At 42.1% G+C, this 15,483-nt stretch overlaps 1 protein-coding gene across 1 annotated transcript; it reads left to right on the plus strand.

Moving 5' to 3' along the window:
* The first annotated feature begins 443 nt into the window (after positions 1-443).
* ACTL6A (actin like 6A) lies at positions 444-15,410 on the plus strand. The gene is made up of 14 exons (XM_050966038.1): positions 444-656; positions 4,552-4,628; positions 4,824-4,998; positions 5,463-5,563; positions 7,473-7,570; positions 8,319-8,413; positions 8,641-8,747; positions 8,833-8,922; positions 10,020-10,081; positions 10,438-10,552; positions 10,941-11,021; positions 12,128-12,223; positions 14,300-14,386; positions 14,967-15,410. The coding sequence occupies exons 1-14, from the start codon at positions 632-634 to the stop codon at positions 15,045-15,047; spliced, it is 1,290 nt and encodes a 429-aa protein (XP_050821995.1). The 5' UTR covers positions 444-631; the 3' UTR covers positions 15,048-15,410.
* The last annotated feature ends 73 nt before the right edge of the window (positions 15,411-15,483 follow it).

A 15,483-nucleotide genomic window follows, 5' to 3' on the forward strand; every position in this document is an offset into this window, starting at 1 on the left:
ACCCTCAGGAACTCCTTGCCAGCAGGTGCTATGAAGGCTAATACTATAACGGGGTTCAAAAGGGAGCTAGATAGATTCTTGGAGGATGGGTCCATCAATGGCTATTAGCCAGGATGGTGTCCCCAGCCTCTGTCTGCCAGAAGCTGGGGTGAGGGATCACGGGATGACAACCTGTCTGCTCATTCCCTCTGGGGCACCTGCCATTGGCCTCTCTCAGAGGACCAGACACTGGCCTTGGCTGCCTTTGATCTAACCCAATATGGCCGCGCTCATGTTCTCCCTTTACCTCAAAGCCCCGCCCAGTCTCTGCTGACCCGTTCCGCACACTGCAACGATACTTGCTTCCTTCCCGCTTTTTCCTGACTGGGATAGGCCTCCCGCTTGTTCGGCCCGCCCCTTGCTAGTCATGATTGGTCGGTCTCTCTCGGGCTGGCTCGACAGGCGGGCGCTGCGGTAGGTGCTTTGGGATATGAGGCGCTCTCCGTTGGTTGAAGTGGAGAAAGTAGCAGGTTAGGTACAGCCAGCGGTGTGAGTGAGCGCGGGCCGGACTCGCACTCAGCTATTGTTGTTAGAACAGCTAGTTCCCGGGGGGCTGCCGGGACTGAGGCGAGAGACAGGCCCAGCGGCAGCCATGAGCGGCGGGGTGTACGGGGGAGGTGAGTGCCGGCCCCCTCCCGCATGGAGCGTCCCCTCCGAGCCCTTATCTCCTGCTGCTCCCCCAGGACCTCCTCCGAGCCCCCGCCCGCCGCTGCACCCCGAGCTCCCCCGCTCCGAGCCCCCGCCCGCCGCTGCACCCCGAGCTCCCCCGCTCCGAGCCCCCGCCCGCCGCTGCACCCCGAGCTCCCCCGCTCCGAGCCCCCGCCCGCCGCTGCACCCCGAGCTCCCCTTCTGAGCCCCTGCCTGCTACTGCACCCCCAGGCCTCCCTCCGAGCCCCTGCTTGCTGCATCCCGAGACCCCCTTCCAAGCCTTTGCCTGCTACTGCACCCCCAGAGCTGTTCCGTACGAGCCTCCTCCCGACCCCCTCTGAGCCCCTGCCTCCTGCTGCTCCCCCAGGCCCTTCTGAGCCTTTGTCTCTTGCACCCCAGAGTTATATCGTATGAGTCTCCCACAGGCCCCCTTCTGAGCCCCTGCATGTTGCACCCCCAGATCCCCCGAGAGCCTCTGTCTGCTGCACCCTACAGCTGTTCCCTAGGAGTCTCCACCAGGCCCCCCACGAGCCCCTGCCTGCTGCATCCCCAAGCCCCCAGGAGCCTCTAATCTAGTTTGTCTGTTACATTCACTGTCACTTTCCACAAAGGTCTGGGCAGTCTGCAGCTTTCCCCCCATCCATGAACCTTTCTGTTCCACTCTTCCCATGCAGCTCTTCCCCACTTAATGCTGCTGTAGTTTCCCAAGCCATGAGCCTTCTTGCAGTAGTTCTGCTGCATCTCCCCACTTCTCATTCCCAGTTATTTGTGGCTGCTCTGGTCCATGAAGTGACAGCTTTGCTCTAAGCAGTTCTCTCAGCTGAAGTACAGCTGTATTGCTCCACCTATGAACGCCTCTCTCTGCACAGCTCTCCTTTATTAAAACTTCATTTTCCCTACAGAGTTCTTCCCAGCAGAGCTATAACTCCACTTTCCATTCAGCATTCTCTGCTGTGGAAATGCACAATGCTTCAATATATGTTGCAAGTTTTCATTAAAATGGAAAGTCTGACTAATTTGAAGGCCTTCTAGGTTTCTATCTTTGGTAAATTTCATTGAAGCCCTTCCCACTTGTTAGAACTATCAGGGTACGTCTACACTACGGGATTATTCCGATTTTACATAAACCGGTTTTATAAAATAGATTGTATAAAGTCGATTGCACGCGGCCACACTAAGCACATTAATTCGGTGGTGTGCGTCCATGGTCCAAGGCTAGCGTCGATTTCCGGAGCGTTGCACTGTGGGTAGCTATTCCATAGCTATCCCATAGTTCCCATAGTCTCCCCCACCCCTTGGAATTCTGGGTTGAGATCCCAGTGCCTGATGGGGCAAAAATCATTGTCGCGGGTGGTTCTGGGTTAATGTCGTCATTCCTTCCTTCCTCCTGGAAAGCAATGGCAGACAATCATTTCACACCCTTTTTCCCTGGATTGCCCTGGTAGACGCCATAGCACGGCAACCATGGAGCCCGTTCAGCGTTTTTTTTTTTTTACATCACCGTATCTGTACTGGATGCTGCGAACAGAGGCGATACTCCAGCGCTACACAGCAGCATTCATTTGCTTTTGCATGATAGCAGAGACGGTTACCAGTCGTTCTGTACCGTCTGCTGCCGGTGTAAATTGGCAATGAGATGACTGTTGTCTGTCCTTCTGTGCTGTCTGCTGCTATCATGGGTGCCCCTGGCTGAGATCGGTCGGGGGCGCAAAGGCAAAACTGGGAATGACTCCCCGAGTCAATCCCTCCTTTATGGTTTCTAAAAATAGAGTCAGTCCTTCCTGGAATATGGGACAAGTGTACTAGAGAACCAGTGTATCAGAGAGCACTGTTGCTCCGTGTCAGATCCCGCAGAAATGATGAGCTACATGCCATTCACGGGGGGTGCCCCTGCAACAACCCCACTCGTTGCTTCTCTCCTCCCCCAACCTTCCTGGGCTACCATGGCAGTGTCCCCCCTATTTGTGTCATGAAGTTATAAAGAATGCAGGAATAAGAAACAGTGACTTGTTAGTGAGATAAAATGAGGGAGAGGCAGCCTCCCGGTGCTATGACAGTCCAGGCAGGACATTAAGCGGTGCGGAGGAGAGGAGCCCAGCATCCCGCTGCTATGATAGTCCAGGCAGTACAGAATCTTTTCTTTACACAGGAAAGGGAGGGGGCTGATGGAGCTCAGCCCCCAGTTGCTATGATGAGGACAGTTACCAGCCGTTCTGTCCCATCTACTGGGAATGACCAGGAATCATTCCTATTTTTACCCAGGCGCCCCCAGCCCACCTCACCTGAGGCCAGCCAAGAGCACTCGTGGGCTGATGGTGATGACGGATAGCAGTCATATTGTACCGTCTGCTACCAGGGAGGGGAGAGCAGCGGATACTGCTCTTCACTGCTGCAGCATCGTGTCTACTAGCAGCATTCAGTAGACATAGGGTGACATTGAAAGAAGTCAAGAAACCATTTCTTTCACGGGGGGAGTAAATTGACGAGCTATTCCCTGAACCACGCCGGACAATGTGTTTGAACCTACAGGCATTGGGAGCTCAGCCAGGAATGCAAATACTTTTCTGAGACTGCTGTGGACTGTGGGATAGCTGGAGTCCTCAGTACCCCCTCCCTCCCTCCATGAGCGTCCATTTGAGTCTCTGGCTTCCTGTTACGCTTGTCACGCAGCACTGTGTAGCCTGTAGATTTTTTTTTCCAAACGCTTTGGCATTTCGTCTTCTGTAACGGAGCTCTGATAGAACAGATTTGTCTCCCCACACAGTGATCAGATGCAGTATCTCCCGTACGGTCCATGCTGGAGCTCTTTTTGGATTTTGGACTGCATTGCCACCCGTGCTGATCAGAGCTCCACGCTGGGCAAACAGGAAATGAAAATCAAAATTTTGCAGGGCTTTTCCTGTTTACCTGGCCACTGTATCCGAGTTCAGATTGCTGTCCAGAGCGGTCACAGTGGTGCACTGTGGGATACCGCCCGGAGGCTAATACTGTCGATTTGTGGCCACACTAACCCTAGTCCGATATAGTAATACCGATTTTAGCGCTACTCCTCTTGTCGGGGAGGAGTACAGAAACCGATTTAAAGAGCCCTTTATATCGAAATAAAGGGCCTCGTATTGTGGACGGGTACAGCGTTAAATCGGTTTAACGCTGCTAAAATCGGTTTAAACGCGTAGTGTAGACCAAGCCTCAGACAGCCAGATTAGTGGTGTCAGGCAACACTTGATGCTGTTATGTTGGTGGTGGGAAATTCAGGTTAGCACTACAAGAATAAAGGTTTATTTGTAAACCAAGATATTACAGTCTTGCACCAGAGCTACAAGATTAAAGATTTAATTTTGCCAAACAGGGCCCAATTTGGAGCCTATACAGAGTCTCTTTGGGGATCAGTGCTTAAAAGAATGAATGTATTTCTTAATTTAAACATCAGTGTCTATAGACTGTTACATCTAGTTTTAACTTTTTTTTCTGTTTAATTTCTAATAATCCAAGGAAGTAGGGGCCCACGTAACTTGCTGTTTGTGTAAATCATAACACATTCTGAAAAATCTCCTCCAGAAGATGGTTCAAATTTTTTTTTCCTCTCTGCAAAAATTGCCTTTTTTGCTTATTCTGAATGAAAGTACTGTTATTTAGTTAAAATACAATGGCTTTTTTGGATTACTCTTGTGCAACTTAAATTCTTGATAGAAAATGTTCTATTATTCTTTGCCAACTTTAAATTCTGGTTCAAAGTTGTGGTGGTGGTTTGCACTTGTGTTTTACAAGAAGTATCTTGGGTTGTATGTTTTTGCTGGTAAGCACAGTGATTTTAGTTTTTGTTATACTAATTACTGACTGCCTGTTTACTAATAATTCTTACAGATGAAGTTGGGGCTCTTGTTTTTGATATTGGTTCCTATACAGTGAGAGCTGGCTATGCTGGTGAAGACTGTCCAAAGGTAAGAGTCATTGTGACTGTATAAGATTAAAATGTAAACCCAGTATTATACGAGCCAGCAAACAGGTTCTGAGTTTGTAGAAAATTGTTTTTTAAAAAAAATAAAATGTATAGTTGAAATGAAAACAGTATGTTGAGTGAGTAAACAAATACACACTGTGTAATTGCCATACCCTGTCCACATTTTACATTGCAGGTTGATTTTCCCACTGCTATTGGTGTGGTACTGGAAAGGGATGATGGCAGCACCCTGATGGAAATAGATGGTGACAAAGGCAAACAAGGGGGCCCTACTTACTACATAGACACCAATGCACTGCGAGTTCCAAGGGAAAACATGGAGGCTATTTCACCCTTAAAAAATGGAATGAGTATGGTGCTCTGTCTTTTTCCTCTTGTTCTTAAAATCTGATCACTAATTTTATATTCAGCTGTAAAGTTACATCTGTTGTATGCAAAAAAAATTAACATTTCATTTGTATTAATATTCTTGGTCTAAGAGTGAAAAACATTTTATTCTACAGTTATTTTAATTATGAGGCTGTGAACCTTTTCTTGATCTGAGGAAAAACTTTAGAGGTTTTCTCCCATGTAATGAGTTGGGATGGGTCCCATCTGATGATGGTGGTGGGGGAAAAAGAAGGGGATGAATGTTATTGGTACAGTAAGCAGTATAGAAGTGTGTGAATTTTTATGACTGTTTCTCAGGAGAAAGTTGGTTGGTTGATCTGTGTGTTTTAAAGTTATGTTTTTAAGATGACTCACTTAACTGTGTCTTTCTGAAAATGCAATAACATTGTCTAAAACTTCTGCAACTGCTTGAACATTTTTACAGTTGAGGACTGGGATAGTTTCCAGGCAATTTTGGATCACACATACAAGATGCATATTAAATCTGAAGCAAGTTTGCACCCTGTCCTAATGTCTGAAGCACCAGTAAGTAAAAGCATACTTCCTGTTTTGAAATGTTGTAATAAAGAAATTGTCATTGGAATTTAGGAATGTTTTAATCTTGTTTGTACAGATCTTATACAGAATTGTCAATTAGGAATTTTGAAATTTTTAGAAAATTAAGAGGAGGTAACTAGAGCCCTGTGCGGATACAAAGTTTGTATCCACATCCAATCTGCGATCTGCAAACATGGATATAAAGTGGGTATCTACAGATTTGCGGGACTCTAGGGGTAACAATTCAAAAATACTCTGCCGGATTACTCTCTGCATTTTATTTTTTGTTTATTTTTTTGTCATAACTTGAAATAACCACTCTTTAGCACATACTGCCCACTCTCTATTCAAATGGAGATCATATATTTCAAACTGGATTTCATGTTAGAGCTTTTGTTTTATAATAGCTTTCTCTTGTTTCTTGGGGAGGGTGGGGGAAATGTAAAATTGTAGGTGATCTTTTATTACACTAACTAAAAACAGAGATGTTTTTGAAAATCATTCATTACATCAAGCCCTTCAAAACAGAACCAGGGAGAGTAATACGTTGAATGGCAGAGCTTTAACTTGGTTCTCTAGATTACTCAGTGGCCTGATAGATCAAATAAAAATGTACAAGTAAGAATTTAAGTAGACATGTAGGCTGCAGTTCCCCACCTTACTGTGCTCTAGATTAGAAGGCAAAATACAGGAGTCTGAATATAAACCACAGAGGATGTATACAATGAAGATGAGGCCTCCTTTACATACAATTATTGTAATTTTTTTTCCATATTAATGTATTGATGATAGTGACTTGAAAGGGTCTGGATAGGCTCAGGTAGGGAAGGGTATGAGGGATTTAATTGAGAATGGATGTCTTTCACTTTTCAGCTAGCATTTCAGAGGCACTTGGATATTACAGAGCGAGCATGCTGTAGAAATATTTATAAACAAAAATAAATTCACCCAAGGCTGGTATTAAATTCAAGTTGGTGGTGTTTGAAGGCTGTGAAATGAGTTCTTGGTTTCGCTCTAGTTCTCTGTGAATAGATGTCCACATAACAGAACATACCATCACAGTTGATCTACCTGAAACTGTCAAGAAGGCAGCTACTAAATGCACAGGGAGGTTGTGCTACCCTCCCACTCCTAAATATGATCCCTCCAGAAGGATTGAAGTACAGTGATGGAGTATGGAGCAATCTGCATTGGGGGTTGCCTGTTCCATAGCTGAATGAAGGTCTTCAGTCTGACTCCTAACATGAGGGCTAAACTCATTTAACAATTGACTTAGAAGAAGTTCACAATAAAATGAGACTTGCAATCCACAAGTGTGCCGTAGCACATTGTCTTTGCCTTTGCTTCAGTAAAGCTGTGGTAAGGTGCTTTGAGAGCTGGGAAATCTAATTTCAGTTTTCTCCCTTGGGCAAGCTACTTTACATCTGTGTACATGTACATTTCCTCATGTAAAACAGGAGTAACACTTATTTCACAGGGGTGTTTTGGGCTCTTTCATAAAGAGTTTTGAGATTCTGATATGGAAGGGGTTCTAGAAGTGTAAAGTAGTAACAACAAAAATAATGTATTATTTTAATAGTTTAAAGTTGAACCCCCTGGAAATGCATGTAAACGTCCTTTAAAATTTCAGAAAGGCCTCCTGTGTTTGTGTCTGAGTCTGGAATGAAATGCTTGTTGCACAAAAAGTGAATTCTCATCTAAGGAAATAAAATTCCAAGATATATAGTTTTGCTTTATGTAACTTTGCAACTGTTCTTAAACTACAACTTTAATAATCCTAACTTTCTTTTTATATCCTGCTGGCATCCTGTGAGCATACAGTAATAAATATAGTGGATCTTGAGGTAAACATAATATTTCTGTTTTGCCTGTTTACCTATTTTTTTCTCTTTTGTAGTGGAATACCAGAGCAAAGCGTGAGAAATTGACAGAACTGATGTTTGAACATTACAATATCCCTGCTTTTTTCTTGTGTAAAACTGCAGTTCTTACAGCGTATCCTTGAAATGTTGATCCATGTATTTTTCCAAGAAATAAAGCAAGCTTCTTCAAAGTGGTATTATTAGAATAAGATAACTTACTCTTTTCTTTCTAACCAAAGTGAATATTTCCATAACCATTCATATGGCTGATGGGAACAGGATAGCTTCCACTTCTGTGCTTTCTCCTTAATGCTCAACTTTGAAACCGCCTTGGTGTGATTCCAATCCTGGGAGACAACTTTTTCTAGTGTATATTTACATCCTATGCTGTTTGTTAGAGCTCAGCGTGCCTAAAATTGCTTTCCTCAGATTACTAAAATGCAGTAATTTTGGTCTTCTGCAACAGAAATCTTCTGAGATCACTGATTAAGCCTTGCACTGCATTACGTAAATTTCTTAAACTAACATGTATGTTTTAATAGGCAGTCCAGAATCTAAATAAATGGGAAATATTTTATTTAGAGATTGCTGCAGAACATTCCTTTGATTTTTATATCATTTCTCATCCAAGGAGCTCAATTAAATAGAAATAAATTAAACAGAAATAAATAAATTAAACAGAAATAAAGTAAAGCCTAACATGTATGCAAGGTTGGTACTTATTACCCTTATGTAGAAGGGTAAATGGATGAACATAGCAAGTCACTTGTGAGGCGAGGAATAAAACCCTTAGGGTCCTTGTTGCTAGTTGTGCTCTAAGTATTTGACAAAATTCTCTCCCAAGTGTAAATTCTGTCATTTTCCCTAATCCTTCTGATTAGCTTTGCTAATGGTCGATCCACAGGCCTGATTTTGGATAGTGGGGCAACTCACACCACTGCTATTCCCGTGCATGATGGATATGTACTTCAACAAGGTAAAAAGTTTCACAGATGTATAATTTGTATACTGTTCATTACATTAAGAAATGAGGTTTATTACTAATATTAAAAGAAAATGTGGTATCTTTGAGTTAGGGCGAAGCCTGTGTTTTTTGTGGAGGGTGGGAGATGGGCTTTTTTTGTTTCAAATGAACAATTTATTGCAGACATCTTGTTCTGTAAGGATTTGAACGTAGTCCAAAATGCTATTTATATTTTGTAGGCATTGTAAAATCACCCCTTGCTGGAGACTTTATTACTATGCAGTGCAGAGAACTGTTTCAGGAAATGAACATAGAGCTAATCCCACCATATATGATTGCATCAAAGGTGGGAAAGTTAACTGGATTTAAAAAGATGTTCATTTTTCAGAGTTTAGGTTGTTGACTGACTGTATACTCTTATACAATTGCAGGAAGCAGTTCGCGAAGGATCACCAGCAAATTGGAAGAGAAAAGAGAAGTTACCTCAGGTCACAAGATCTTGGCACAACTATATGTGTAATGTAAGTAAATCCTTTCTTCTCCCTTGGCCCACAAAGAAATCCCATTTGCTTGTGTATATTACAGGAAGCTTTTTGTGTGAGGAAAATTAGAACACTTTCTGTCTTAAAAAAAAATAGGAAAGGACATTTTTCTTCTTTTTGGAGTGGAGATAGGAGAAATTTTTCAAATCGGTTTAGCTGCTCTTTCATCTTTAGAATATAATTCCATTAGATAATCTTATTTTTGTCTCCTGTTTGAAACTTACAAGCAGTGAAAATTCTAGGGGGTTATGGTTTTACTTCCTGGATAGGCTTGTACGAGTGGTTTTAGTTTGTGCTGGTGTTTATAGTTAAATCTGATTTTTAAATTTGTGTGTCTCACAATAAAATAGTTACAAGGGTAAAAGCATGGAAATTGTGTGTGTGTATCAAGTCTTGGGCAATCTCATACTTGCCATCACCTTTAATGTTCCATTTTTTAATACAATACAGAAGAACATTGCATGTGATGGGATAAGTTCCTAACAAAGGAGTTACCATACTGGGGTTCACCTTTCACAATTCCTTTGTGGGAAACTGAAGCTCTGTCTTGAGAGTCTGCAGGTCTGGTCTTTTGTGTTGTTGCAGTGATATTGCTGAGCTCTTGGTTCTCCATTAGTTAAATCTTCAGCTCTCAATTAGGCTTTTATCATCCGATCATATTCCCAGACAGACACCGCCAAATGGATATATTATTAAATTGAAAATCCATGATAGTTGTGATCAAGTCCAGCTTTGATTAAAAATTCCTGAGGGGAAATACTCCGCTGTCATTATGGGATGTGCCCTAGCTTCTGACTTCTTTATAACCTATTGTGCGTGAAACAATACCTCTTATAGTTCACAATCCTTAGTTTCTAGGATTTAGCACAGCAAATTATTTATGTACTGAAATGCATTCATAGCTTTTTAAAGAAGCTTTGCACATATTTTGTGCACTCAGTTTTGTGATTCCAAATTTACTTGCTTATGGTTTAAGGCTTTTGTCCAGTTTCACATTTATGTAATTATAACATAATACTGAATTCTGAACTGGAGTCCTTATAACACACCTTTTTCTTTTATTCTTCTCTCCATAGTGTGTAATTCAGGATTTCCAAGCCTCTGTCCTCCAAGTATCAGATTCAACCTATGATGAACAGTATGTCATTGTATCTTTGTAAAACTAGCAGTATGTGTATGTCAAATGTATTTATCAGAGTAGGAGTCCATGGTTTCTATTGTTAAGATTATTGCAAAAGTATGATGATAAATAAAATCATTTACTTTTGGTGTTGGGAATACCTTGAATAGCTGGATTAGAGATTACACTTGCCATGCCAATGTACATAAATTCTAGTGACAATCAGAAAGATTGCCAAAAGCACAGGTCATATTAAAATTTGTTCTTTACAATTCTTTGTTTATGATGCTGTTTAGACTGTTCACTGCATTATGTGCATTGTGATTTAGCATCTTTACTTTCTGACCAATGTTCTGATCAATATCAACCTCCAGGGTAGCTGCACAGATGCCGACCGTTCATTATGAATTCCCTAATGGTTATAATTGTGACTTTGGTGCAGAACGTCTAAAAATTCCTGAAGGACTATTTGACCCTTCTAATGTAAAGGTAAAATAATGAAAGTAGTATGTTAAAATTTGCAGAAATATAGTTTATTATGAAGCCCTTCTATGCAGCTTTTCCCTTTATTTGTGGGTACAGTATGTTATGATGGCACAAAGATTGAAATTATGAAGCTCTGTTTGTATTTACACTGTATGGTCTCCGGGGCTACCTATGTTGGGAGTGGGGTAGTAGAAATGCAATTCAAGATATGTGGTTCTTTCTTTAAATAAAACTCATGTGGTGCTGAGATCATGGTGATGAGTGTGAAATAAAAAATTAAATAAATTAAAAGACTGTTGTCTGCAGCGCTTTTAGACCCTTGTTCATTCACTGCTTTAATGTGCCTTGCTGTTTTGAAGCACTGATTTGTGATTTACTAATTTTGTTCCAGGGCTTATCTGGCAACACAATGCTGGGTGTTAGCCATGTTGTCACCACAAGCGTTGGAATGTGTGATATAGATATCAGACCAGTAAGTACTAGTTAGACATGAATTATCAAAAGCATAGATATTTTTCTGCGTGGTTACAATATATTTTAGCTATGAAATTTACTGAAGCGGCATGGACACTTGCCATCAGTTAAAATGCAGATCTTGACCTCTTGAGGTGCCTATACATTATCATCTACATGTTGTGTAGCTATTAGGGGAATATGCAGATAAAACATATCTGAAGATAGTGTTTCTCAAGCCATGGGAACAGTTAAGTCAGATTCTGACCTCTGTTGCACTGATGGAAATGCAGAGACTCCATTGAAACCCTGAGTTACTCTCGTTTCACACTGGTGTAATGAAACAGATAAATAAAATGGCATGTTAAATATCCAGAGTTTGATGATTCTACAATGTGCAGTGGGTAGCTTCAAACTCATTTTAGGTGCATGGCTTTTTGTGACTATTCATCCCCTAATATCTGAAGATTAAATAGTTTAATATTAACTCACTGTATTGTGCAGGTGCAAAAAGAAAGCATAAATTTAAAATTCTCCTTTTTTGCTTCCACCAACACCATCCGTTAAAGAGCACGCGACATTCAGCTGTGTGCAGTTCTCATGTTGGCTGCACATGGGTTGGTCCATCCATTGCACTTCCTTAATTACAAAGTCAAGCTGGCCGGGTAGGCTGTGTTCTGTCTTTGGCAACTGTCATATTAGTGAATGTAAATATAATATTGACACACACACTTCTTTTCTAATGGGAAAAAAATCCATCCTCGTGTGGATGGTACATCTAGTTGTGCATTCTTATAACTCAGTGAGTGTGGTGGGGGGCAGAGGAACAGAGGGAGTATGAAAACAAGCTGATCTAGAAGTACTAAAGGTTAAAACAGTAAATAAAAGCCATGTAGAATCAGTCACCAAACTGCCTTTCCCCCAGTGTATCTTTTAAAAAAATATATTTTTCACATGGTAGAAATGATTGTATTAATAATGGTGTAACTTTGTCTAGATGTCAAGTGTATTTTTACTGCTGATCATATGTACTCATGGCATTTTCTTTTCTCTGTATTACGAAAACAAACGTTTCCAAAATACATTCAGAATGAACTCTTGTGTGTCACATTTTTCTCTTTCCAGGGCCTCTATGGCAGTGTGATCGTAGCAGGAGGAAACACTTTAATACAGAGTTTTACAGACAGACTGAACAGGGAGCTCTCTCAGAAAACTCCACCAGTAAGACATCTTATTAAATTGCTGCTTTGGGTCATTTTTTGGTCTGTGTTTTGCCTTGTACATGCTGTTGCATGGTGTGCATGCCCTGTCCTCCTGAGGGTAGGTCGGGGTAGTGATACCACCACAGTTACAGTCTATCAGACAGTTCTTAGGCTGAGAGCAGCATGGCCCAGAGGCCTGAGTTGTCATCGCAGCCCTCGAATACAGGACTGCGTGGCTTAGTGGCCAGAGTCAGGGAAGTGGGCCGCCACCTGATGGTGGGTGGCAGCCGGATAGGGGGACCCAAGCCCTCCCTTTCCAATGGGTCCCAGCCCAGGACCCTGTTGGTGACGGGACTGGCCCTCACCCAGTCAGCAGGGAATTCTCTCGCAACACACTGACCTTGCTCGGGTGTTAGGTACCACTCCCTCCACCTTCCTGGGCCATTTCCTACTGCATCTCCCTTGGGTAGCAATCCGTACAGCGCCTGGGTCTTCAGGTTCCCTGGTGGGGGGTAACTCCCTGGAAGTCCAACTCCCAGGGTTCTGCTGGAGATAGCATTTCACCCATCTGGTCCCTGGGTTCTCCAGTTCTGGGAGTCTCTAGCTGTAGCAGCCCCTAGCCTGGAGCCTCCATCAAGCATCATCTCCCCTCAGTAGTCAGTCTAGAACAGGAGTTGGCAACCTTTCAGAAGTGGTGTGCCAAGTCTTCATTTATTCACTCTAATTTAAGGTTTTGCGTGCCAGTAATACATTTTAATGTTTTTAGAAGGTCTCTTTCTATAAGTCTATAATATATAATTAAACTATTGTTGTATGTAAAGTAAATAAGGTTTCTAAAATGTTTAACAAGCTTCATTTAAAATTAAATTAAAATGCAGAGCCCCTCGGACTTGTGGCCAGGACCCGGGTAGCGTGAGTGCCACTGAAAATCAGCCCACGTGCTGCCTTCAGCACTTGTGCCATAGGTTGCCTACCCCTCATCTAGAACGAGCTGGGCTGCTTCCTTTTATACTGAGGCAGCAGTTTGAGCGTGTCCAGCACGGTCTGAGAGGCGGGACTTCTGCCGCCCTTAATGTGGGGTTAGCCTTCTCTTCTCCAGTGTGGGCTGTCACACATGCCTGTACAGGCACTGACTGCTGTATTGCAGCTTTGATTTCATTAGGATTATTCAGTGGCCACGGACTGCTTTTTTCTTTTTTTTTCCATAAAAGGCAGAAGTGAGAGATTCACTGAAGTGTTAGCACCTCCATCGTGTTGCTAGTACTCAAATTTTTTTTGCAAATGTAACTAATCTGGTAAAGTAGGTAGTATTATCCAATTAGTATGTATTGGGACAACTGAAGGAAAGATGTCACAATTATGAAGGCTATAAAGATAATTGATGTCATTGACAGGACTGGAACATTGGGGTTTGCAGGCAATCCAGTCTTGTGCTCAGACTGCTCGACCCAGCCCCTTTTTAGCTTTAATGACTAAAGTGGGGCCACAAGTTGCAGACTGCTGAAAAAACTTATCCTGTTTCAAAGAAAATCAATGCGATTTGGAAACAAGTAACGGCATAAAACAGACTTCAGCAAATACTTAGCTAGTTTTAAAATACTGCATGTCTAACTCTACTTTCAGATAACGATTCTGGCTATTCTGGGCTCTGTAACTATTCCAGAGCCATAGTGATAATTTTCCCATATCATCTCTCTCTCCTGTTGTGTTGCTGCTAACCCATTTCCAAGGCTATTTCACTGATTCAGTTTGAGCTCATGTTAATGTAGAAGATTGGTTCTCCATGGATTGCACACACAAGTCAGACAGGCTACCAATAAACGGCAACCTGCTACTTCATTTAACCTGTAATTTTTGGAGCACTGGACTCCAAAGTGCAAATCAGACAAGCTCCACATTACAGAAAATGTAACAGAGTTAGTGTCTTTGACTTGTGTGTCAACAGATGAATGAAACACTTTCAATATTTGTCTGTAACGCAGTCCTAAGAGCTCTTCCTCCCCCGCACCCCCAACCCAGGGGAAAAAGTTTTGAACCTTCAGTTGAGCTACCTATCAGTTTGACCTTGCTAATATGTATTTTTTTTTCTGTTCAGAGTATGCGGCTGAAGTTGATAGCAAACAACACAACAGTGGAGCGGAGGTTCAGTTCATGGATTGGTGGTTCAATTTTGGCTTCTCTGGTCAGTTAACATACATAGCTTTGGGAAGGGATGCTGAGCAGCATTGTTAGCTGAAAACCTAATTCCATAGGAGTCTTACAGTGATTGAGTTTCATAGCAGCTGCTGCTCCTGTAGTAGCTCTGCTGAGCATGGTGTGGGAGGGGAGAAACCTGATGATAAAATAATGAATACTCTGTGCATAAACCTAAAGAATCTTAATTAAGCTCCTTTCCTTGCCTCCAAAGGGGAAGCAGGTGGGGCTCCTGAGGTATTCTCTGGTTGGATCTTTAGAAAACTACATGCCATCTAGAGCATACTAAAAATACTAAACTTGCAGGCCCCAAAATACATCTCAAAAGCAAGTCGCTGAGTACACGAGACAAGGATAGCAGGGACTAGTTTAGTAATATCCAGCGAAGGGGTGGAAGCAACAGTTGGTATGACAATCTTCCCTAGTTGCTTAACATGGAAAACCCAGTTTAAAGATGCATTTAGATAGCTGGAGCCATGGTCCTGTGGTGCAGCCTGAAAAATATAAAGGCTGTCAGAGTTAATGATACCCTAGGTACAGCACTGAGTTGTTTTTTTCCTGTTTTGCAGGGTACCTTTCAACAGATGTGGATCTCTAAACAGGAGTATGAAGAAGGAGGGAAGCAGTGTGTAGAAAGGAAATGCCCATAGACCTCACACTGTGAGAAACTGCTGCCTTCCCAATGCTCTTTATGTTTCATAGCTTTAGTGTACTCAGGAATGGGATGGAATCTTTTGTAGAAAGTTTATATTGTTCTGGTTTTTGCATACTTCAAGATCCATTTTTACAAACCTTAGACACTGTTTAAAAAGCCTAACTGGTCCTGTCAAAGAAAATGGATGTTTCATCCCTTGAAATGCAATAACTCTTATAAGTATTTTATAATTTTGTATAAATGTCTATTTTCTCTAAAAAATCTTTTCCTTTGGGTAGCTTTACAGGTTAGCTGGTAGATGCAATACTTTGAAATGCTCTCGCATCAAACTTATTAAAAAAAATCTTGTCTACTTTTACAGATTAGTCTTCCCTGTTGATATGCTGTCCTTAACAAATTACTCTAATTTGTCTTTTAAAAAAATAGTCCTG

Source organism: Gopherus flavomarginatus, chromosome 8 (assembly GCF_025201925.1).
Source record: "Gopherus flavomarginatus isolate rGopFla2 chromosome 8, rGopFla2.mat.asm, whole genome shotgun sequence".
In the NCBI taxonomy this organism is placed as follows: Eukaryota; Metazoa; Chordata; order Testudines; family Testudinidae; genus Gopherus; species Gopherus flavomarginatus.

What these genes read in the sequence shown, in the direction of transcription:
- ACTL6A (XM_050966038.1), top strand. Translation starts at nt 632, where the DNA reads ATGAGCGGCGGGGTGTACGGGGGAG. An exon ending in TTGACCCTTCTAATGTAAAG is followed by an intron (nt 10,553 to 10,940) that starts GTAAAATAATGA and finishes ATTTTGTTCCAG; the next exon opens with GGCTTATCTGGCAACACAAT. An exon ending in GTGATATAGATATCAGACCA is followed by an intron (nt 11,022 to 12,127) that starts GTAAGTACTAGT and finishes TTCTCTTTCCAG; the next exon opens with GGCCTCTATGGCAGTGTGAT.